Source organism: Salmo trutta, chromosome 14 (assembly GCF_901001165.1).
Source record: "Salmo trutta chromosome 14, fSalTru1.1, whole genome shotgun sequence".
Lineage (NCBI taxonomy): Eukaryota > Metazoa > Chordata > Actinopteri > Salmoniformes > Salmonidae > Salmo > Salmo trutta.
Window position 1 is genome coordinate 13,563,092 of NC_042970.1, and position 25,997 is coordinate 13,589,088.

At 41.7% G+C, this 25,997-nt stretch overlaps 1 protein-coding gene across 1 annotated transcript; it reads left to right on the plus strand.

Annotated features, from left to right (window-relative positions):
- The first annotated feature begins 876 nt into the window (after positions 1-876).
- On the plus strand, positions 877-25,455 carry LOC115207434 (protein phosphatase 1H-like). Its single transcript, XM_029774506.1, has 10 exons — positions 877-1,458; positions 11,422-11,539; positions 12,754-13,089; positions 13,410-13,522; positions 14,106-14,190; positions 14,903-15,021; positions 15,188-15,251; positions 18,367-18,474; positions 18,776-18,927; positions 21,010-25,455. The coding sequence occupies exons 1-10, from the start codon at positions 1,199-1,201 to the stop codon at positions 21,164-21,166; spliced, it is 1,512 nt and encodes a 503-aa protein (XP_029630366.1). The 5' UTR covers positions 877-1,198; the 3' UTR covers positions 21,167-25,455.
- The last annotated feature ends 542 nt before the right edge of the window (positions 25,456-25,997 follow it).

Here is a 25,997-nt window from a genome sequence, read left to right on the forward strand (position 1 = left end):
TTCTGGTGACACAATGATCGATGCTTGGCTGCCGTTTTACAAATTAAAATAATCTCTCTCTTTTGTCCAAAGTAATCTCATCATGTATACTATACCCGCACTGTATCTGCCAGCTGTTGGCTAGAGCGCACGTGCCAATACCAGAGTGGGCACATTTGCTATAAACAGTATTTTTTTGTGACAAAATCAAAAAGTTGAAAATGCAAGGAAAACCCATTTAATTTGTATTTTTTATTCAGTACATGGAAATTTAACCGCAAAATGTATTTCTACGTGTACTACCTCATCACGCACAGACTTTTATCCGCAACAACTTAATTTGATGGAAATACATCTCTGGTGGGAAAATTATAATATTTTATTTATGTAGATTTTAGAATATTCGCATAAAAATCTGTCGCCAATTGGGTGGAAACCTAGCTACTGACAGTCACTCAATTAGCCCATGTCAGCTACATTTTTTTAGATTGTAAATTAGTCTCGCAGCCAGCTATCTAAACTGTAATCATGGTCGAATTACCAACCGGGAGGGGGGGGGGGGGGGGCATTGATTTTGTTAGTCACTCTTAGTCAGATATCATATTAAAAACTGCAACATTGTTCTCCACCGTATCGCAAAATGTGTAGAATTACAGGAAATGAACTGTAAAATGGCACATTTTTCTCTACGCCCCATGGTAAAATGAGTCGAATTGCATGAATTTAGTTATTCAATTGCTAAATCTTCTCTACGCCCCATGGCAAAATGTGTAGAATTGCAGGAAATTAACTCTAAAACTTCGCTTAGGGCCCCCAACCCCATCAAAGTTGCCCATCCCTGATAGAGACTATCAATTTGTTTTGATAAATGGACCGCTCAAGAGTGTGGATTTTCTTCATTATGACAGGGAATAGTTATTTTGTGTCCAGTCCAGTCCAGACTAGCGCGCAATTTGGAGTGTCCCCCCCCCCACAGACAGCAGCGTTCACTAAACCCCTGCCTTCTGAGGGACTCCTTGGTTATTATATGCACTGAGTGTGCAAGGGTAGGCTATATTTTCAGTGTGGAAAACAGTGTCTGTCAAACGTCACATGAGGCCGGAAACGATCGCTTCCTGAAATGCTGTTTATAATCATAGGATCATTTTGTTCTTCGCTACGTTAGTATTGGGTTATTAATTAATTTCTGTTGTCGGGTTAGGTTATTATTCCCACCACAATGATAAGTAAAGTAAAAAATGCGATGTCCACGCTGGTGGGAGGAATGATACCCCACGGTCATCACCAGCACCACGGATCCGGGAACGTTCATCACCAGAACTGTCACCAGGACGGTCTGCCTCCACGGTTCCCATACGGTCGACCCGAGTTTCTGGACCTTACCTCGGAGCTTCTTCAATACTCGACAGAACATGCATCTCGACCTGTGCTGACGTTGAAGAGGGACAGCAGGCTTCCCTGGCGGACAGGATACGCAGAGTGAGTGGTTTCTCGACTGGTCATTCATATGCACTGTTGACAATAAAACCGTTTTAGTGTTGCAGTAGAGAACGCAGTTAACGGTGTGTGGCGAATATGGACACGGTGTTGCTATTGCAAATTCACCAAATAGCACACAGCCTTCTGCTGCTGCTGAAACTGATGCTGTAGCAGCCACTGTCTGGTTACTATGAAACAGTGTAACAAACAATGAACTGCTACAGTTGTTGCAGTTCAATATTTTGGGGGGATCTTGTATTTAATATGATCTCGCAAAATGTAGGATAAACAAAAACGTTGAAACGCTACAGACTCACAGTATGTTATATCCAGTAGTAGTCAATGATAATTTGTCCACGTCACTAATGATCTATTATAAGCATTTTCTTTCTTAATTGGACATCAAATAATAGAAATCATGTGACTTAAAGCTATTGCTAGAAATGTGTGTCGTATAGGATATGGATGGACTGTGTACTACTATATTACTTGAACGTGTCAAAATACGTTTGGTCTCTTTCATAAAGATTCAATAAGTCGCATAGTTCAGGGGGTTTTTGTGTTTTTGTTTTAGTTTTGCTATGACTTTGTCAGTACATGGCCAGACGAATCAAGTCTTGGGCCTTGGAAAGGGCCCTTGGCATCGGAGAGAAAATGTTACTCTTTTCATCAAATTTCCTGCAATTCGGCACATTACAAGAGTATACGAAATAGGGAGTTGATAAATGTATAATTGGTGGATTACTGTGGATACCTGTAAACCTCCCAGGCCCATGTTGTCCAGGGTGAAGAATATAAATTGTAGATGAATAATGTTACATTGTATTGTATTACACCCTCTAAATGTTATTTATCCACAGATCCCTTGGCCAAAATGTGTTTCATCTTTTGTAGGGCTGGGAGATATGGCCAAAATATCATCACAATATTTTTCACATTTGTGATGGTATTTGACAGTATTTAATGTTTTTGAATAATAGAAGTTCTAAATAGTTTTTATAAGTAGTTCATGACCCCAGGGTGGCAACAGTTAAATTATAAGTGATTTTAGCCATTCTGATTGTTTTATACTGTTCAACCCAACTTCAACCCAAATCAATTTTCAGCATTTTCATCAGTCTGCATTTCCTGCACTTGTTATAATTTCCACACTGTGCCACATGGGGCTGTATGATATGGGTAGAAAAAGCTAGGCCTAATTCATTGTTGAACTGTTAGAATCATGGAAATAGAATGATTATTCTAATTCTATAGTTGGAATATAGTGGGCAGCACTTTGAATACATTGTTGTTTGATGAAAAAAGCCAGGGAGGAATTATTGTACAGGGTATGAACCGTGTCGGTCAGTGTTTCTCAGGGGACCCTAAGCAGATGTTACATGACAGGTTTTCTCTTCATATAGCTAGCTTGTTGTTGCATTGTCAAGAACCAGTAAGTAAGCATTTCGTTGGATGGTGTAAACCCAGGGCTCTAAAGTGCTACCAGTTTGGTGGCACATGCGACTTAAAATGTTGCTGTGCGACCAGTACTTTTATTTTGGGAGCACCCAAAAAATGATCAAATAAAAAATTCAATGTGTAACAACAACACTCCTCTCTTCACTGCTCAAACAAGACAGGCTGATACCTTGTTTACCAATCATAACCAATCATACTGCTACAAATGTTCTGTTTTGTATATTACATTTGTTTGTCCAAAATGAATCACCTATGTAAATATGTTTGCAGTTGAAATTTTGAATACAATTATTAAAAGTTATTTTAATTATTTTGTATTGCCCACTCTCTAGTGATGTGTTCTACATCATCAAGGTAACAACTGATGACAATTAAGAATGATAGGACAGTCATTTGTAGTAAAAAATTAATAAATGCAATCTGGTGCTCCAAGATTTTGTCTGGTGCTCCTTACATTTTTAAATTAGGAGCACCAGTGCTACCAATGAAATAAGTTCATTTAAAGGTGTGTATACCATGTGTGTCCCGTACATATAACTAATAAAACATGAAAACTAGCTAGCGCTAGCTAACATATTCATGCTTCCACTATAGACCTTTATAATTCATAAAGGTAATGTTAACTGACTGATATTATCTCATACAAACAAAACATACCGCATAAACTCTAAGCCTGTGTTAACCTCAGACCTTATTTTCAGCATTTATCCCCATTCATTTCCCCCCATAGGAATGGCTGAACAAACCAAAGGTAACTTATTTCCAGTTTTTAGGACTACAAGCTGGCGAGCTCTATTCCTCTCTGATTTAAAAGATACCGTTGCACAAACAACATGCTGATCTAGACCTACACCAGCACTGACAATAGGCTGTATTAGCTAGCTACGTTTGCCCGGACTGTTTGTACATTTAGCTAGCTTGTTAGCCAGCAGCGATTAGCATTTACCGGCCAACAGTTTATTTTAGTCACAACTTACTAAGAAAATACAAACTAGTTGTTTGCAGACAGTTAGATACACAAACTAATAGTGTAATTATAGAACACTTGTGGATTTATATTAAGATGCAAAGTGGAAATCTGCATCGTCGTCACCAACATTTTGTTCTGAGGTCTTGGCTGATTTCTTTTGATTTTCCCATGGATGTATTATTTCATCAAACTGCAACAGCTAAATTAGTGGAATTAAAAGTGTGAATTTAGTTTGGTACAGCCATTTTAGAATGGAGAAGAATTTAGCTGCTCCCTCTGTACAGATGATCATTAATAAGTCCATTGATATCCTCCATGCTGTTTTTTAAAGTGCAGTCCAAATCACTCTAGTCACAGTGAAGATGGACTCTGGACGCTCCAGCTGGTCAAACTTAACTATGCAAGTTCAGATGTGGTCATTTTGATATCAGAATTTGCAGCCAGTCACAACTCTTTTCTGTCCTCTACATTAATGACCTCATCTTCACTACGGTCAGGACAGCAGACTAAAGAACGGTCTCTTCAGACTGAAAGCACTCTGGCCTCCAGCAACTTTAGACTCCAGAGAGTACCTCCCCTTCCATCTCCTCTGGCTCCTGGCACTTACTATATCTTTGTCTTACCTAGATCCCTTATGGAATGGCATTTACTATATCTTTGTCTTACCTAGATCACTTATGGAATGGCACTTACTATAGCTTTGTCTTACCTAGATCACTTATGGAATGGCACTTAACCATGTCGCACACATTACTGTGGTTTCTGCCTTTGGATTTGATTCATGTTATGCAATTGTTCATGGCCCCTCATTTGAATGCACTTATTGTAAGTTGCTCTGGATAAGAGCGTTTGCTAAATGATAATGTCAATGTAATCTCCTCGTGGCATCAATTGACAGATCCTTCACTGATTCACTGAGTGAGGCTGAGATAAATGTTAAGCAGCACGACTGTGGCCAGTGTGCTGATGTTCATCATTGCAGTACAGTTGATTATATTGTTAAATTGTGACACCTATGGCAAACCAGACAGCTACCAATGCATTTCCAGCCTTGGAACTGTTTGGAGCCATTATACTGCATACTATGTCAATATTTTCACATTGGGTGCATACCCAGAGTGCATTCACACACAACACTTCCTCAAAGCAGTTGCCTCACAGTATAAACAATTAGCAAACAACAGATCTGTCATCTGTCTGTGAAAGCTTTTAGGTGGGAACAGAGAGTCACAGTAAGGCTTACTGTACAGGAATTCAAAGGACGGCTCTAACTTTTTTCAAAGTTGGCATGCTGGAGCTCAGAAGCCTTTTGAATTACTCATACAGTAGCAATCCATCTCAGTGAGCCTGGCATCAATTATCTGTAACCCGGAACTACCTTCCATTGCATTCCACTTTAAAAGCCTTCAGTCAAATTATATTAGAAGCACAATTTACAAATCGCCCGAAAAGGCTGTGAACACTGCCTAAAACAAAAAGGCTGTGAACGCTGCCTAAAACAAAAAGGCTGTGAACACTGCCTAAAACAAAAAGGCTGTGAACACTGCCTAAACCAAATAGGCTGTGAACACTGCCTAAACCAAATAGGCTGTGAACACTGCCTAAAACAAAAAGGCTGTGAACACTGCCTAAAACAAATAGGCTGTGAACACTGCCTAAAACAAAAAGGCTGTGAACACTGCCTAAAACAAAAAGGCTGTGAACGCTGCCTAAAACAAAAAGGCTGTGAACACTGCCTAAAACAAAAAGGCTGTGAACACTGCCTAAACCAAATAGGCTGTGAACACTGCCTAAACCAAATAGGCTGTGAACACTGCCTAAAACAAAAAGGCTGTGAACACTGCCTAAAACAAAAAGGCTGTGAATGCTGCCTAAAACAAATAGGCTGTGAACACTGCCTAAAACAAAAAGGCTGTGAACACTGCCTAAAACAAAAAGGCTGTGAACGCTGCCTAAAACAAATAGGCTGTGAACACTGCCTAAAACAAAAAGGCTGTGAACACTGCCTAAAACAAAAAGGCTGTGAACACTGCCTAAAACAAATAGGCTGTGAACACTGCCTAAACAAGACCTCGGAGTCTAAATGTTTGTGTGTTTACTTTTCAGTTGTTTCTACCTGTAAACTACTTTTGAAAGTTCAATCGTTATATATACTGAACAAAAATATAAACGCAACATGTAAAATGTTGGTCCCATGTTTTATTAGCTGAAATAAATAATCCCAGAAATGTTCCATACGCACAAAGTTTATTTCTCTCAAATTTTGTGCATGAATTTCTTTACGTCCCTGTTTGTGAGCATTTCAACTTTTCCAATATAATCCATTAGTGTGGCATATCAAGATGCTGATTAAATATCATGATCATTACACAGGTTCACCTTGTGCTAGGGACCATAAAAGGCCACTTTAAAATGTGCAGTTTTGTCACACAACACAATGCCACAGATGTCTCAAGTTTTGAGGGAGCGTGCAATTGGCATGCTGACTGCAGGAACGTCCTCCAGAGCTGTTGCCAGAGAACGTAATGTTAATTTCTCTACCATAAGCTGCCTCCAATGTCGTTTTAGAGAATTTGACAGTGCATCCAACTGGCTTCACAACCGCAGAAACCGTGTAACCACGCCAGCCCAGGACCTCCACATGCACTCCCAGGCTATGCACTCCCAGGCCCACCCATGACTGCACCCCTGCTCAGTCATGTAAAATCCATAGATTAGGGCCTAATGAATTTATTTAAATTGACTGATTTCCTTGTATGAACTGTAACTCAGTAACATCTTTGAAATTGTTTCATGTTGCATTTATGTTTTTGTTCAGTATATAATTGTATAACCTTGTAAGTACAAGGTTTCTACTATACTATTAGCATATTTCCCCTCAATATATTTTGTACCACCCTCCTTATCTCACTCTCAATGTAATAGAGCGAACAGTTTACCACCTCCAAATGTTATATCAGATCAACTATCACGTGTTCATAAGATAATATATTAACTTGAATAAACGGTTTTACTACTATATTTTCTTCTGAGAAGTTGAATAGTTTCAGAAGTTTGTAGGCCATTGTCATGCAGGTCCTCCTACACTACAACGACTCACTGCATGCTTGAGAAACTGTGACAGGAAACCACAGTCACCTCAGGCAGGAAGAGATCATCTTGACTTCTGCTGATAATCTTGTATGGCTTTCTTAGAAAACTGATTATGAATGAAGTTAGAATCAGAGTTATTTTGACCACCAAGTTCACTTTGTTAAAGAAATGTGACTCTTTCTCATTTTTGTCATGAGATGAAGTCAAACATGTGCAATGGTTAATAACCTCTCCCTCAATGTAACAAAATGAAGGAGCTGATCGTGAACTTCAGGAAGTAGCAGAGAGAGCATTCTCTCATCCACATCGACAGGGCCACAGTGGAGCGGGTGAAAAGCTTTAAGTTCCTCAGCGTGCACATCACTGGCGACCTGAAATGGTCCATTCACACAGATAGTGTGGTGAAGAAGGCGCAACAGCGCCTCTTCAACCTCAGGAGGCTGAAGAAATTTGGCTTGGCCCCTAGCCACCCGAGCCATGACCTGTTCACCCCACTACCATCTAGAAGGAGGAGACAGTACAAGTTTATCAAAGCTGGGACCGAGAGACTGAAAAACAGCTTCTATCTCCAGGCCATCTGACTGTTAAATAGTCACCACTAGCTGGTTTCTGCCCAGTACCCAGCCCTTAACTTCAGTCACTGTTAGTAGCTGGCTACCACCCGTACTCAGTCCTGCTGCACCTTAGAGACTGTTGCCCTATATACATAGTCATTGAACACTGGCCACTTTAATGATGTTTATATATACTGTTTTACCCACTTCATATGTATATACTGTATTCTAGTCAAGCATCATCCAATATAACTACAGCTGTACACATCTTTTCTATTCATATACTGTCCATACTGTCTAAACACACCATCATACACATATATATTTATATTCCGGTTTCGTGTGTATTGTTTTGTATTGTTAGGTATTACTGCACTGTTGGAGCTAGAAACACAAGCATTTTTCCGCAGCTGCTTCTAACATCTGCAAATATGTGTACGCAACCAATAACATTTGATTTGATTTGGTTTATTGAATTGTAATCATCAGCACTGTGGTTTGTGATGTATGCTAAATTCTCTTGAGAGGATGAATTATACAACAAATAGAGCACAAAATGTAGATGTTCTCTACAGTATGTCATCATTACTTAGAAAAAAAGAATGAACGATTTTCACCAGCAACAAAATAACTTACCCAACTGATGAGGAACTCAGTGGAACTGGAGGCTTCCTCTTTTGAAATTCTCCTACATGAGTTAGCAAGATTTAAAAAACAGATGTTCTTCTGTTTAACGCAGACAAAGTATTTCAGTCACATGTTTACAATGACTGAAACTGTGCCTTGATGAGAAAATATGTCACAAATTGAGTAGAACATGATCTTCATTGTTTTGTTCTCGTACATCATGAAGACCAGTGAATGACTGGCTTGCACTTTAATGGACTCACTGAAATGAATGTCTATTTACTCGTAGGCATAAAGTACATTCCTTGGTTGCAAAATTAGTTATAATGAAATAGATATTGCATATGTGACACATACAAAATAAATCCCATGAATTGTGAGATGTAAAATGTTTGTGAACATTTTGAAAAAGCTGCAAGCTCGGACAAAGGACTTGACTTTAGCATCCAGCAGGCTAAAAAAACAGGCCTCTCTAACCCATTGTATGATATTGACAAACCAGTTGCAGATGTGTTGTAAACAATGATTTATATAATGCACTAGATGACTGATAGGGGGTGCTGTGTTGAAGCCACCGTGAATATATCTTGGCACTCCTCCAAGATTGTAAAAAATACATAAATGCATTTATTAATGTCTACAATACATTCGTTTTTGGCCACATTTACTCTTTTACAGCCACTTCAGTGCATACTTTATATTATGTGAGCTAAACATAAACATTTAAAAAATGTACAAATATTAAAACATCCTTAAAGTATAATTGTTTGAGATCTTTTAAGATTACTAATGTTACTGTCCCCACTACAACAAAAAAATACTTAAACATTTGAAACATTTAATTGAAATACTGTAGAATTTCATTCATTCCTATGGAGGACTGCTCCTGAGTGGCGCAGCGGTCTAAGGCACTGCATCACTGGTTCCCTGGTTTGAATCCAGGCTGTATCACATCTGGCTGTGATTGGGAGTGACATAGGGCGGTGCACAATTGGCCCAGGTTTGTCTGGGTTTGGCTGGGGTAGGCCATCATTGTAAATAAGAATTTGTTCTTAACTGACTTGCCTAGTTAAATAAAAGTATCAATATGTCCGACTGGTGACTTCAAAGCCCAATACATAGCATCATCAATCCAGGGTTTATATACATCATTGGTTATGAAACAACATGAACTGGCCTCAAAGTTGACATGACCACGATGACTTGTAATTCATGTCCCTGTCATCAGGACTAATGCTCCCCTGGCCACTGCTCTACGGTGCCAGCTTACTGATCACAAACTGGATGGCTTTTTATAATCATGATTTGGGCAGCCATTGCTGTTTCTACTTCATATTAGAACACTGATATCAGAACATCAAACCAAATAGGGATAATTTCCCTCTACCTGTTGCAATAGCATTTACTTTGCCAAATTTGACATAGCCCTTTTGCCACCTTTATATAGCAAGACATTTGCTTAAAAGTGTACTATGCAAAAATCAATATGCCATTTCCTGATTGCTAAAATTCTAATAATTTCCTTAATTTCAGTTTATGTGACAAAACAAGCAAGTATATTTTCCATAACCAAAAATATTGGAGTTTCAGCTGTTGGAACCTAGTGTACAAAACCGAAAGTAAAAGACGCAAAAACAAAACTTAAGAACGGGAAGCATGGAAATAGCGCACATAGAACAGATTTACCGCTTCTTAGACTTGCTTTCAATGAGAATGGCAGAGATATAACACACATTTCTATGTGAATTTGGTCAGGTCGCCCAAAAAGTTACATATTTCAGCTTTAAGAATGATTTCTGAAGAATATGTATAGGCTTAACTAAGCCTTTAAAGTTATAACTTGTTTAGTGCAAGACCATTGTGAAAAGATGAAAGTCAGTATCTTGACTCTGCCCACCATCATCATGATCCTAGACAGGTGGCTAATGTACATGATGGACCAGCTTGTAAACCTGTTGGTTAGATATCACCCATCCTCTCAGGGGATGAACTATCTCTCTTCTTTATGACTGGGGTAAGGGCACACTTAGACCGCTGAACCAGGGTCTGTAGTGACGCCTCTAGCACTGAGATGCAGTGCCTTAGCTCTTTATGACTGGGGTAAGGGCACAGCTGTATAAAATAGACTCTCTCTTTCTCCACACTACTCCTAGTACATCATTAATAATAATCATTTGGTAGGTGCTTATATTTGTCCTATTTCACACATGTACAAATGTGTATTGGAAATGTGTTTTTTGTGTAATCTAACTCTCCCTGAGACACCCTTGGAGAGTGGAGTCACAGCCAGGATCTGCCATTATCAATGGCGACCATCGACAGAGTTTTCACCTTGTCAGCTCAGGGATTTGAACTAGCGACCTTTCAGTTACTGGCCCAATGGTCTATCCCCTAGGCCACCTCTGTAATAGTTAGGGACACTTTAAGGATTATGCTCCAATTTGTGTAATACATTTTTACTATACGATCCAGCTAATAGCCATTGTTATAAATACCGCTAATTGAATCTGAAAAGGCTATAAAAGCGGCTTGACCCTGTTGGATCCTCGCACCGAAGTGGCAGAGAATCATTGTTTCTCAGCTGTAACGGTACAACAGGGGTGAAACCTGTTGGCAGCCCCTCTTCCGAATCACAAAGCCCTAAGGATAATGGCGTTGTAATGTAATGCATGACTTCATTCCATTTCAGTGTCCTGAAAAGAGTAAACATTGCAGTGATTTGAGGTGAAGGGAGAGAGCTGGAAACTGTCCTCTGTGGCAAAATATTCTTAAAGGGGCTATACTGTATCTAATACATGTGAATGGATAGTATGGTATTAACTATGGTAATAGTATACAAGTATGAGAAAAAAAACACTCCACCTCTGCTCAGAGTACTGCAGTGTCTACTCCCACATACTGTAAATACAGTCACATGCCCACTGAGCCCCAGTCCGCTGAGATGGTCAGAATATGAAGTCATGCTGCACAAAGCCATTATCGTTAAGCAGCATAGGCCAGTAATGAAAACACTTAATCCCAGTCCTACAGCACTATCTGTTCCACTTTATGTTTGTACATAGATCATAACATTACTATCTCACCATGACAAAATGAATCAATGTCTGCCACACTGATAGGCTCTCATTAGTGATTTATCTGAGATACACCTTGGTTGGGGGATTTGTCTGTCCAGCACCTAAACCAAGGAGATGTGTATATATTTTCTTATGGATTTATGATATCCCCATACCTTCTTTACCACCATCCCACCCTCCCCAGGACCATCAATGCTGGGAAGAGCATGCTGAATGAGGACCAAGCGTCCTGTGAGCTGCTCTACGTGAAGAAGCTGAGCGACAAAAAACAGCGCAACTCCACACTGCTGGACGACAATGGGGTGAGACAACCTGAAATCATAGAATGTTGAGCATTAGTTCTAGTAATTATGATTATATTTGTAGACGGCCCATAGACTAGGCCTACAGCACTACAATAGGAGAGAAGGTAAAGCATGCACACATCCTGGTCCAATGTCTGTATTCTATGTACTACTGCCTCTATAGTGAAGGTTGGACCCTCGGTGACATACTACAGCAAGGTTCACCCAGGTCTCTCTCTCTAATACAGCCATGTCTGTTTAAATGTCTCCAGTCCAAACTTCGAAGAACCAGACGTCATTGGGTGGCTGGGGATTTGTTTTTTTTTTCCTGGCAAAGCAACGACAATCTCCTTAAGACTGCCCGTTGTACGCTGCTGTATTTAGAAACAGCTTTGTGTGGGTCCGTAGAGCAGCTAACCGCCTCTAGCACACAAAGCCAAAAACCCACTCACTAAGAGATGGCTCCATAATCTCTCAAATGTATTTACACAGCAGAGTCTATAGCAGTCGATACAGTGCTGTTCAAAGGGTTGTGTCATGTCGGGCCTTCTGCTGGCCTCCCAACCCCCTCCCCTCCTCTATTCTCCATGTTCACCCTCTGTCCCTCCCGTTAATGAATTACATCATTGCTTCGTGTGCCCATCCTCCTCTAGTCCAGTAAGAGGTTAACAGAGTTCCATACTGCTGTCCATTCTGTGCACTGGGCTCTTAGATATGTCCTATCCGTCTGAACATACATTCACTACTACACTATACTTAACACTATTACTTCTTGGCATAGGCGCAAAAGAAGATGGTGAGAAGTAAGATTCACCGGTTTGGTGGAAATCTGGTTAGTGGGATTTACCAGCATAAAGAAATCCTGTGGAAGGGAATAAAATCAACTGGGATATTCACTGTCTTAATATTCACTCTCTTTAGGAGGTTTTTCTGTGGCACAGTCACTGCTGTCATTGTGCACGTATATACTATGATGTAGTGTCATGAAGTTAGAATTATTCCCATCCATTTTCTGACAGAAATGTCCACACTGGAAATCCTTTAGCCATTCACTGAGCTTGTAATTCTCATTGAGTTAAAATCTTGCAAGAGACTTGTTAGAGAGACCCATGTGGCCAGTGTTATTATTTCAGGCTATTTATCTCCTTTCTTACTGTCAGCCTAATTATATTGATACATCTAAATGCATGTTTGATATGATTTGATCTTGATTTGACTTAAACCTTTTCCAGGATGGCACAGGAATCCCTCTGCAGTATTGGGGCATGTTCGATGGCCACGCCGGCTCAGGGTGTGCCATCATGGCGTCCAAACTCCTCCATCGCCTTATCAGAGACAGACTGGAGGACATCGCCCACCTGCTGGAGAACACCTCTGCGGCGCTCCCTATCTGCCTGGCCAAGAATGGCAGCCCCTACCAGGTGGCGGTGAAGAAGGGGGCGAATGCCACCCAGGACCCAGAGGACCCTGACGCCATCTCTGATCCCTCCATCCGCTTCCACATGGAGAAGGCTGTCAGTCTGGAGAGTCTGATCATGGGTGTCATAGAAAACGCCTTCAAACAGATGGTAAGACACAGACGTACGCTCACAGCATATCACCTTACTTTGTGAAATAGCGCTCTACTAGTCTCGCGAGACCATTCTTCCAAATCTCCTCTCAGCGAAGCCTGGGCATCTGAGGCTAGCATTTTACCACATTAGAGACGGGATACAGTAGCTATTGAGCAAAATGGGTTTCACAGAAAGCATTGATTATTTATCTTTTGGTAGTCGTTATCTCTCAAATTAAGTATAACCTCTTTAATGCAATAAGTGCTACTGACTTCATTCTGCAAGCCATTGAATGAATGACCTTTTGTTTTCTGTTCCTTTTCTGTTGATTACAGGATGAACTGATAGAGAAAGAGAAGATGTCCTATACCATCTCTGGTGGTTGTTGTGCCTTGGCTGCCATTCATTTGATGGGGAAGCTCTATGTTGCCAATGCAGGAGACAGCCGGTAGGTCAAAACGTCAAATTGATAGCAGCAGGAACGATTAATGCCCTAATGGCTAATGACTGATGTATTACAGGCCTGCATGTTGTACACATTCAACTCAATGTATTTGATTTCAGTCACTCAATGCAGAGTTGAATGACTGAAACAGAGGTTAAAGGAAGTGATAACATGATGCCCATAGCCATTGATTCAGAGGTTTCCTTTGGTCATGCTCATAATAATGGCACACAGCAGTTCTTTCGACCTCTGTTGGCCACTCTTTGTACTGCAACACCATTCATCGTGAACCGTAAGCTCCTGGTAGAACTTGCCCATAGGCACAGATCTAGGATCAATATACTGTTTGTCAATCTTAGTCTAAACCGACCTTAGATCAGCATCTAGGGGCAATAATCATCCAGTAACATCCCTGGACTTCATGCTGTGTCATCCCTCTTTACACCACATTATCTGTCTTGAGGGTCCTCCTAATATGGGGTCACATTATGGTGTCTGTCTTTGTCATCATACAGTATGTTGTTGTCCCTCCCACAGAAATAGAATCACTATTCATTCTACTTTGGTTCTTCCTCTGTCTCTACAGAGCCATCATCATCCGTAACGGTGAGGTCATCCCCATGTCCAACGAGTTCACACCAGAGTCTGAGAGGCAGCGCCTGCAGCATCTGGTGAGGACGGGGTTAATGCATGTATTTATGAATTACTTATTTAAAAGGGAGATTCACTCATAAATTAGAGTTTGTCAGATGTTTTCAGACTTTAGAGGTCTGAAAACATCTGAGAAACTTTGATTTTAAAGTGTAATGTCCCTTTAACCAGGTGAGTCCCATCACCACTGGATATGAACCGCTTTTCCAACAGTGCCCTGGACAAACAGGAAGATGCAGGGGAGAGGGAGGGTGATGTTATTTAATGTCTGATTCAGACTACATCTTTATTAATTTACTGTCTGCTTGGTGGGTGGCTGGCTGTGTGGAAGAGTGGTGGAACCCTCAAGGAGAGAGATGAATGATACTGTGTGTTGATTGTGCATCACAGCTATATAATGTTCCCCTCTCACTTTTCTTACTGCCATGACACTTCCTTGATGATATGTTTATCAGGGTTGGGGACGATCCCATTTCAATTCCAGACAATTCAGGAAGTAAACTGAAATTCCAATTCTCTTCATTGCTTTCCAATGGAAAATGTGGAATTGGAATTTGGTTTACTTTCTGAATTGACTGGAATTTACCCCAACTCTGATGATTATTGCTCTATTCACATCTTAAAAATATATGAAATCAATGATCCATTTTGTCACAAGACAAGTCAATTTGACATGAAAGTTTGTCATGTAAAGTTTTGTCACTGTTTTCTCTGCTCTGTGTGTCCCTGCAGGGCTTCCTGAGACCGGAGCTGCTTGGGAACGAGTTCACGCCCATGGAGTTCCCTCGCAGGATCCAGTACAGGGAGCTGGGCAGGAAGATGCTCTTCAGGGACCACACAATGAACGGCTGGTAAATGACAGCTGTTGTCGAACATGTGTGTTACTTTTCAGGCCATTGTATGTTTTATGATTAGGCCCAGGAGTTTTTACACACCACATAACCTGACCAGGAAAATAATATACTTCTTGAAAGAATAGAATCACTAATCCGTAACCCTTAATCCTATTTGTTGCAGGGCTTACAAAACCATCGTAGAAGACGACCTCAAGTTCCCACTCATATATGGAGAGGGCAAAAAGGTGAAACACTTGGTCATGTTTATGGACTGGGTACTGGTGGACATAACAGAACAGCACAGTAGATGTATGGTGCTGTAAGGTCTACCATGGGTAGGTTTACAGTAGATATATGGTGCTGTAAGGTCTACCATGGGTAGGTTTACAGTAGATATATGGTGCTGTAAGGTCTACCATGGGTAGGGGACAGTAGATATATGGTGCTGTAAGGTCTACCATGGGTAGGGGACAGTAGATATATGGTGCTGTAAGGTCTACCATGGGTAGGGGACAGTAGATATATGGTGCTGTAAGGTCTACCATGGGTAGGGGACAGTAGATATATGGTGCTGTAAGGTCTACCATGGGTAGGGGACAGTAGATATATGGTGCTGTAAGGTCTACCATGGGTAGGTTTACAGTAGATATATGGTGCTTTAAGGTCTACCATGGGTAGGGGACAGTAGATATATGGTGCTGTAAGGTCTACCATGGGTAGGGGACAGTAGATATATGGTGCTGTAAGGTCTACCATGGGTAGGTTTACATTATATATATGGTGCTGTAAGGTCTACCATGGGTAGGGGACAGTAGATATATGGTGCTGTAAGGTCTACCATGGGTAGGGGACAGTAGATATATGGTGCTTTAAGGTCTACCATGGGTAGGGGACAGTAGATATATGGTGCTGTAAGGTCTACCATGGGTAGGGGACAGTAGATATATGGTGCTGTAAGGTCTACCATGGGTAGGTTTACATTATATATATGGTGCTGTAAGGTCTACCATGGGTAGGGGACAGTAGATATATGGTGCTGTAAGGTCTACCATGGGTAGGTTTACATTAGATATGTGGTGCTGTAAGGTCTACCATGGGTAGGGGACAGTAGATATATGGTGCTGTAAGGTCTACCATGGGTAGGGGACAGTAGATATATGGTGCTGTAAGGTCTACCATGGGTAGGGGACAGTAGATATGTGATGCCGTAAGGTCTACCATGGGTAGGTTTACATTAGGTATATGGTGCTGTAAGGTCTACCATGGGTAGGTTTACAGTAGATATATGGTGCTGTAAGGTCTACCATGGGTAGGGGACAGTAGATATATGGTGCTGTAAGGTCTACCATGGGTAGGGGACAGTAGATTTATGGTGCTGTAAGGTCTACCATGGGTAGGGGACAGTAGATATATGGTGCTGTAAGGTCTACCATGGGTAGGGGACAGTAGATATATGGTGCTGTAAGGTCTACCATGGGTAGGGGACAGTAGATATATGGTGCTGTAAGGTCTACCATGGGTAGGGGACAGTAGATATATGGTGCTGTAAGGTCTACCATGGGTAGGGGACAGTAGATATATGGTGCTGTAAGGTCTACCATGGGTAGGGGACAGTAGATATATGGTGCTGTAAGGTCTACCATGGGTAGGGGACAGTACATATATGGTGCTGTAAGGTCTACCATGGGTAGGGGACAGTAGATATATGGTGCTGTAAGGTCTACCATGGGTAGGTTTACAGTAGATATATGGTGCTGTAAGGTCTACCATGGGTAGGGGACAGTAGATATATGGTGCTGTAAGGTCTACCATGGGTAGGGGACAGTAGATATATGGTGCTGTAAGGTCTACCATGGGTAGGGGACAGTAGATATATGGTGCTGTAAGGTCTACCATGGGTAGGGGACAGTAGATATGTGATGCCGTAAGGTCTACCATGGGTAGGTTTACATTAGATGTATGGTGCTGTAAGGTCTACCATGGGTAGGGGACAGTAGATATATGGTGCTGTAAGGTCTACCATGGGTAGGGGACAGTAGATATATGGTGCTGTAAGGTCTACCATGGGTAGGTTTACATTATATATATGGTGCTGTAAGGTCTACCATGGGTAGGGGACAGTAGATATATGGTGCTGTAAGGTCTACCATGGGTAGGGGACAGTAGATGTATGGTGCTGTAAGGTCTACCATGGGTAGGGGACAGTAGATATATGGTGCTGTAAGGTCTACCATGGGTAGGGGACAGTAGATATATGGTGCTGTAAGGTCTACCATGGGTAGGGGACAGTACATATATGGTGCTGTAAGGTCTACCATGGGTAGGTTTACAGTAGATATATGGTGCTGTAAGGTCTACCATGGGTAGGGGACAGTAGATATGCGATGCCGTAAGGTCTACCATGGGTAGGTTTACATTAGATATATGGTGCTGTAAGGTCTACCATGGGTAGGGGACAGTAGATATATGGTGCTGTAAGGTCTACCATGGGTAGGTTTACAGTAGATATATGGTGCTGTAAGGTCTACCATGGGTAGGGGACAGTAGATATATGGTGCTGTAAGGTCTACCATGGGTAGGGGACAGTAGATATATGGTGCTGTAAGGTCTACCATGGGTAGGGGACAGTAGATATATGGTGCTGTAAGGTCTACCATGGGTAGGGGACAGTACATATATGGTGCTGTAAGGTCTACCGTACTGTAGGTAGATCCACATTATTTTTCCTGACCAGGTAAAACCCTGACCAAGTCATGGGACATTGGATTGGCTATCTAGTAAAGTATAGCTGGGTCTTCAAACCACATGTAGAGTTGCGGTTATCCTCCTGCCCTCGTCATGTTTCCCTGACAGGAATAATGCTTAGCTGCTTAGCTTAGTTGTCCTCCCCGAACTGTGAATCTGTCTCCGTTCGTTTGTATGTTCATCACACACGATGTCTCAGACAGCACTGGTCCAATTTTGACTAAACTTGGGTGAATGATGCATCTTACCATAAAGATATGGCATTTACAAAATTACACAGATTGGCCCAAGGCAGGAGCTACAGTAATTAACTGAAATGTGTTAGTCACACATCTAATTTGGCCCGGGGGGACGACGACATGTTTACTGTTGCCTTGTTTACGCTGCAGGACAGTTCACCTGCAGGACAGACATAACAAGATATAATTTTTAGTTGTTCATTCCACTGTATGTGTGGGAGGATTTCATGGTTGTTACTGAACTCTCCCAGTCTTTAGCTGTGTGGTTAAAGATAAGTGCTCCTGAGTCACTAATCCTTCATAAGTGGATTTTCTAAAATCTAAGCATATCCACAGGCACTAACCCACATTATTCACATTGTGTGTGTGTGTGTAGGCCCGTGTCATGGCCACCATTGGGGTAACACGTGGCCTAGGGGATCATGACCTGAAGGTGTACAACTCCAACATCTACATCAAGCCCTTTCTCTCCTGCTGCCCAGAGGTGAATGAGAGATGTTATGTTGTTTGTGTCTAGGACCATTTATCGCCCACTATCTGCAAGATCAAGACTTGTCTAGAAGCATCCTTGTGTGTTCCAAATCTTGGCTGACATCTAATGACATAAGTTTACTTTATTTTGGCTAATCAATCTATGTATTGTCCAGTATTTTATTGATTATCCTGAAAAGCAAAGATATCTGATCCAACTTCATTGATAGATGGGAGGCCTCTATGATTTATCATATTATTACAGCCGTGTTTAACACTCGATCTGCACTCCTTCCCTCCTGTATCCCCTCCAGGTGATAGTGTACGACATGTCTGAATACGAGCACGGCCCTGACGACGTGCTGGTGATGGGTACAGATGGACTGTGGGACGTGACCACGGACAGGGAGGTAGCAGACACAGTTTCAGGCTTCCTGTCCTGCTGCGAGCCCACTGATCCTGTGAGGTACTGTACTGTAATCTCTAGTCTGTAATCTACACAATATTAGACCTCTGATTAATTCTTGAATGAATTAATAAGATGGGGTCTAAGGGTATTCCATAGTGACTGCGTTCGAGATAAGTCACGGGTCAAAGACTGTACCTGCTAGCAGTATGTGTCCCACGTTCGAAGCTACATCCATAATCGGTAGACGGTCCTGATTGAAGAATCGCTGTTTGCGTCGCCGAGCAGTGAACAATAAACTATTCAATCCAGTTTTTAGATGCCGCCCCCCTCCCCAAATCAAAATATAATATGAATGCCAACGTTTTTATTTCTCTTTGCCCGCACACCTGTCTGTGGTTCACACCTGTCTGTGGTTCACACCTGTCTGTGGTTCACACCTGTCTGTGATTCACACCTGTCTGTGATTCACACCTGTCTGTTGTTCGTACCTGTCTGTGGTTCACACCTGTCTGTGGTTCACACCTGTCTGTTGTTCATATCTGTCTGTGGTTCACACCTGTCTGTGGTTCACACCTGTCTGTGGTTCACACCTGTCTGTGGTTCATACCTGTCTGTGGTTCACACCTGTCTGTGGTTCACACCTGTCTGTTGTTCATATCTGTCTGTGGTTCACACCTGTCTGTGGTTCACACCTGTCTGTGGTTCACACCTGTCTGTTGTTCACACCTGTCTGTGATTCACACCTGTCTGTGGTTCACACCTGTCTGTGATTCACACCTGTCTGTGGTTCACACCTGTCTGTGATTCACACCTGTCTGTGGTTCACACCTGTCTGTGATTCACACCTGTCTGTGATTCACACCTGTCTGTGGTTCACACCTGTCTGTGATTCACACCTGTCTGTGATTCACACCTGTCTGTTGTCAGCTAATGAGTCCCTATAAACAGACAGGTGCTACCCCAGACGGGTAGTAAAGGAAACATGCAAAGCTAGAACAAAACATTGCTGCATTGCATTTGTAAGATAAATATTAATATCCTTGCAATGTACTTCACTTTTGAGAGGCATTGAACTATGCACTGATTCAGAGATGTCTGACGGACCACAGGGATGCCAGGCAAGAACAGAGCAATGAATGGCTCTGAATGAATGGCCAATTCAATGAAGAATATGCCACAGCTATAGGCCTAAAGAGGCCAGCTAAAACCTGAACATGAGTACTGAGTCATATCTGGACTAGGCCAACATAAGAATGGATGGGCCACATTCAGAAACTAACCAAACACAGAGACACATATAATAACATGCTTGGTAGGCAGAACTATGAGTGCCTCAAATAGCTTGACATAAATATGGCAATGCCTTTTTTATGAACCATAATCTAATAAACTATTGCGGTAGTGTGAAACAATACCAGGACATGTGGTCATATAGGTAAGAGCCATACGTGAAGTTCAGAAGTATCATAACTATGTAAGCACAGTCAACATTGAATGAATAGTACTCACTACTCAAACTACGACTAGGCCATCTCTACTACTGGTGTTACCGAATGCCCATTTCCCTGCTTTTTTTGTAAACTCACCTGACGCCCAAGGCAGCGGTGCCAGGGAGACACACCTGAGGCAGAGAATGGCTGGTTGCCTTGTCATGGAAGGATGTGATTCATACTATTACAGTTGCTACCAATTAAAACAGTGTAGATATCACAGATATCACTGCTTGCACCTTAATTGTGGAGGCCTGGCTCGTGGTAATGGCTGGAGGGGAGTAGGTGGAATGGTATCAAATACATCAAACACATGGTTTCCACTGGCTTCGTTCCAGACATTATTATGAACCCTCCTCCTCTCAGCAGCCTCCACTGGTAAATATTGAATATTCAGGTAGCCTTGAAAAAAACTACTGAATATTGGTTAGTAAATGAGGAGTATTTAAATGATATCTCCACTAGAGGCCAGTATCTAGCCTGTACAAATGACTACGGTACTTTTGAAATGGCAATACCTTTTTGACAAACACCTTCACATAACACATTTTTGGGATGCATTGCAAATTCAATTCATGAACATTAAAAAAATACTAATTTGAAATAAATTGCACTTTTCCATGTTTTGACCCCAACTCTTCTCATCCAGATACACGCTGGCTGCCCAGGACCTGTTGATGCGGTCGCGAGGGGTCCTGAAAGAGAGGGGCTGGCGGTTACCCAATGAGAGGCTGGGTTCAGGAGACGACATCACTTGTTATGTGATCCCCTTGGCGGGACCGGCGGGGCCTGAGACAGAGACATGACAGACCCTGTCCCACCACCCCGCCAGGAGAGGACTAGTTCCCTAGGACCGACCAGTGTCACTCCGTCCCCCCTACCCTAACCTGGGGGAGGGGGAAAGAAAACACCTCTCTTGTAGGGAAGCCTCAGGTTGGAGAGCCGGCCGCTAACACGTGTTGACCGGCCCATTCCCCTGGCTCCTACAACAACGAACTCACCCACCAGGTTCTCCTTATTGTTTATATTTGGTACTCCTGTAACCGGTGTTCAATAACATTACCCGACCAACCGACTGACACATGTCCATTTCTGAAACCTGCTCTTTATGATCGCTATTTAACCAGACATCTGCCCCTGTAGTTTAACATTTGAATCTCTCTAATTGAATGGCTGATAATTTCATCAGCTTGGTTTGGCCATCATCTTATAGCAGTGCTTGGTACGCCTTTCTGAGTAAAATCTGCCTATTAGCTTATGACCCCCACATGTGATTTATGTCATGCTAAATTGGTAAAATAATGTAATTTATGGCTTGGGTAGAGCACAGTATGACAGGTGAAGGTAGATGGCCATGCATATTGTTTAACGCAGATAGCGTGACTAGCCTCAAGTAGGAGTGACGCCACTTCTCAGAAGGCAGTGGAGCTCTGTGAGAGAATATCTATATAAGCCCCATGTCAAAGGTCGGGAGATGTGTCTGAAACACGGACGGGGATGAGGAAGACAGAGAATGAAGAGGGAATAGTCCCGTGCCAGTGTTTCAATGTCCAATGTCAAAGCATTTACATTTTAGTCATTTAGCAGACGCTCTTATCCAGAGCGACTTACAGTCGTGAATGATGATTAAGATGTGAAACCTGAAGCACTTTAAGACAGTCTGTCTGTTTAGTGGTTATGAATTCAATGGCCTTTCTTAAATTATGTATGTTTAGAGATATCTTTTAGATTTTTATTGTTGTCACCAAGAAAGTAGATTGTATTTTTTTGTGTCAGAAATGACTAAGCTGGACTGAGATGTTCATGACATTAGTCTGTTGTAATGTAATTCGATCCAACTCAAATATCATATAGGCGCAATGTCGTTTTGAATTTGAATGAAACAAAGCTTTCTTTCCTCTCAAAGTGATCCTATGCATCGGTTTGAGTATTTTCTCCCAGATTTAAAAGATCCACACTTTTATGCTCCAATTAAATAGTGCACTGGATGTGTTATCTTCTGCTTTATTTTCTGGATTGACAACTTGTAGTAGAGAATCTGTCAGTATGTGATCAATTTCACTTGACTGCCTTACTAACACTCGAGGGACATTGTGAGCCAGGGCCTGTATGTTAATGTTAAGTCATTCATATCAAATACTTCATTTCACTCATGTTAAAAGTTGCTAAGAAAAATGTATGTCCTCAAATGTCTTACATCTCTCTGTAGCCACTAGGTACGTTATCCAGAGCTTTTGAGAACTTTGGTTAAAAACGGTATCATACATTGCTTTATTTTTAATAAAAAGAGGTAGAGAATAAAGTATATTTTAATACCAAAATAAGAAGTACGCTATGTTCCTTGCTCATTTCCCCATATCCTTTGAACATACTCCCAGTAATTCTGAACCGTATGTTGAACTAATCATTTGGTAAATTATAGAATTATGCCTAATGCAGTTAGATAATGTCCATTCAGTCCAGGAATAAACCCTGTTAATCTTTCAGACATGTGTGCAATCCATTACAATTATACAGAGATCTCTGGCCTCTAAATCTGGAAAGGGAAGATAGAGGAAAACCATTTTGACTTATTAAATAAATTACTAGGTGATACCATAGTGTTTAGTTTATGTTCATTTTGATGGGTTGTTAATTATAATCATTTCTTAGATGTTTAATCCAGATGACAAAAAGAAGGAATCGTCTGTAATACTTTAACTATAGGCTATGGAAAATTTAATTACTACCCTAAATACAAATCCTGCAACACAGTAAGCCACATATAGAATATATTATATATTTTATAGGGCAGTAATAGCTCTGAGGATGCTGTTAAATAAGAACTGTTTAGGTTACCATTTTATCCACACCCTACTAGTGTATCAAATTATTTATAAAGCCCTTTTTACATCAGCAGATGTCACAAAGTGCTTATACAGAAACCCAACTTAAAACCCCAAACAGCAAGCAATGCCGTTGTAGAATCCTGGTAGCTAGGAACTCCCTAGAAAGGAAGTGTACTTCCTTGGCCCCTTGGCTTGATGACATGCAGTCTTTTGAATCAGTGAGGTCCCCTCCATTTCCACTGTAAAAAAATGACATCAATCGTAGAGTTCGTTTTGCATGGCCCGGTGCCCCGGGTGAGCAGAGTTTGCATATTTTAAGCCATTTCATTAGTCCTTATGTGAAATCTCCACCCACCCAGGGCACCGTATAATGCAAAACGAACTCCACCATTGACATTATTTTTGACCGTGGAAAGGACCTCACTGATTCCAACGGCTGCACCTCATCTGGCCTGTTTCTTAGAACCCTCTATGTAGGCTAGTAATTCAGTGGTTCTCAAACCTCTCCTCACTCGGAGACCCCCAGACGTTTCACAGCTTCGTTGTAGCTCTGAACTAGCTTACCTGATTCACCTTTTCAAGGCCTTGATGATTAGTTAACAAGTTTAATCAGATGTGCTCTCTGGAATAGATCAAATACCTGGAACGGCTGGGGGTCCCTGAGGAGAGGTTTAAGAAACAATGGACTAATTTACTGAATACTGCAGAAAGGATGGCACGATTCAGAGGGAATGAAGACAAGACAGGAGTCAAATCTGAATAGTGACCAGAAGAGGTTAATTATTTTTCATTTAAATATCATCTTCAAGTGTTACAGTTACTGGTGTGGACTACGATTGTCCATTTGGAAATAAGTGATTAGGTTACTTTGCGTCGAGTGGAAAAGTAGGTGGTGGCTCGTGACCATAGCAGGGGTGTCAGTTGGGTATGGCAGGATAGCTGAAGACCAGAAATGTTAAAGTGTAATCATTCCAATCCCGGCTGTTGGCTGTTTAGTTTATTGGTTGGCTTGCTTTAGTACAATCGTTTAGAGAGCAGATGGCAGCCTGCGCGCCTTTCTCTCAGAACAGATACGGTTTACTTTGATGGTCAGCTGTTTAGGCAGTGCAGAGATTGCTTTAGTTTCTCAATTGCTTGGACACAATTGCTGGAACAATTCAATTTTCTCAAATCTTCACACACAATTTTAAAAACTCACCCAACGGTACAAACATGTAACTTCTGGGTCCCAAATCAAACTTTGCCCTCAGACAACACACACACTCTGTCAAAAACACAGACTACATGACTGTTAGTTACACACCGGAGGGATTCATTCAAAACACTGCTACCAAAATGTTTAGTATAGGATTTCAGAGAAACTTTGTAAAATCACAGCACTGACTATCCAGATAACCCTTTCAGGAACACCCTGGCGAGAGAACTTGAAAACAGTACCGTAATAAATATTTCTTACATTAGTGGATAAAGAAACACTACCGTATATGCTGTTTTGGTCAAAAACCTGACCTTTGAAATGTCACAATGACAAAACATGTAAGGAAGAGTCCATGCACAGTAAAATTTCCAATTTACAAAAGCTTTACTTCCAAATGCAGCAAACGTACAGGTTACTCAGCATCAGCGTTCTCATCATCTCAGGCCATAATATCTCATCAACGTCACACATTATGTTTGCTCTTGACCGGCAGCGTGGGAAAAATGCCCTTGCGTGCCTTAGAAAACCCTGGATAGACTCCACAGACACATCACCACAGGCAACCATCATTGCCTCCAGGAGGTTTTGCTGTGCGTAGGGGTTGTGGTCATACACTCTCCACCACCATTGCTGAGAAAAATGCCTCAAATCGGATTCAGAAATGGGGAATATGCTGGCAAAAAAAGAACAGTGAACCTGGGGTGGTCATTGAACCAGGCGCGAACCACAGCAGCTCGATGGAAACTCACATTATCCCAAATGACAACATATTGAGCTTGTTCTGGTTGCCCTGACTCCCCTTCCTGTTGAAGGATGTTATTGTGCAGCTGATCTAGAAATTGAAGGAGTTGTTCCGTGTTGTATGGACCCACTTTGACATGGCGGTGGAGGACCCCACAATTGCTGATGGCTGCACATAGGGTGACGTTGCCTCCCCTCTGGCCAGGAACTTGTATGGTGACCAATGATGTTGCGTCCCCTTTTGCACCTTTTTGGAACAGAGGATTAAATACACAACATGTAATGATGGAATTGAAACCAGGTGTGTGGAAAGACAAGACAAAACAAATGGAAAATTAAAAGTAGATCGATGATGGCTAGAAGACCGGTGACGCCGACCGCCGAACGCCGCCCGAACAAGGAGAGGCACCGACTTCGGCGGAAGTCGTGACACTACATTAGTAAAAACACATTTTACTGTACTACAAACACACTACTGTACTGGAAAGATTATAGTAATGTGTTACAGTAACTGCAGTACACACAGTACTGTATTGATATGCTGGAGAGATGGGCCATACTCTTCATACTGTAAAAAATCTTTACAGTATAGCAATTACCTGCACATATTGGAATCGTCGCTCCTTAACTCTTTGAATTCCTTTCAAAAGGTACACGGTACAGCTGCTTTGTCCTTATGTGGTTCTTCTGAATGATCTGGTCAATGGTGGAAATGCTGATGCTGTCAATTCCTTGGAAGACTACCTGGTCTGCAACTATTTGGGTTTGAATTTCCCTCGAACAGATGACAGTATTGGCAATCACCATATTCACCAGGGCAGTTTCCTGCTCAGCTGTGAGAAGTCTCCGCCTCCCTCCAATAGATGGCCG

What these genes read in the sequence shown, in the direction of transcription:
- LOC115207434 (XM_029774506.1), top strand. Translation starts at nt 1,199, where the DNA reads ATGATAAGTAAAGTAAAAAATGCGATGTCCACGCTGGTGGGAGGAATG. An exon ending in GACCACACAATGAACGGCTG is followed by an intron (nt 15,022 to 15,187) that starts GTAAATGACAGC and finishes TATTTGTTGCAG; the next exon opens with GGCTTACAAAACCATCGTAG. An exon ending in TATATGGAGAGGGCAAAAAG is followed by an intron (nt 15,252 to 18,366) that starts GTGAAACACTTG and finishes GTGTGTGTGTAG; the next exon opens with GCCCGTGTCATGGCCACCAT.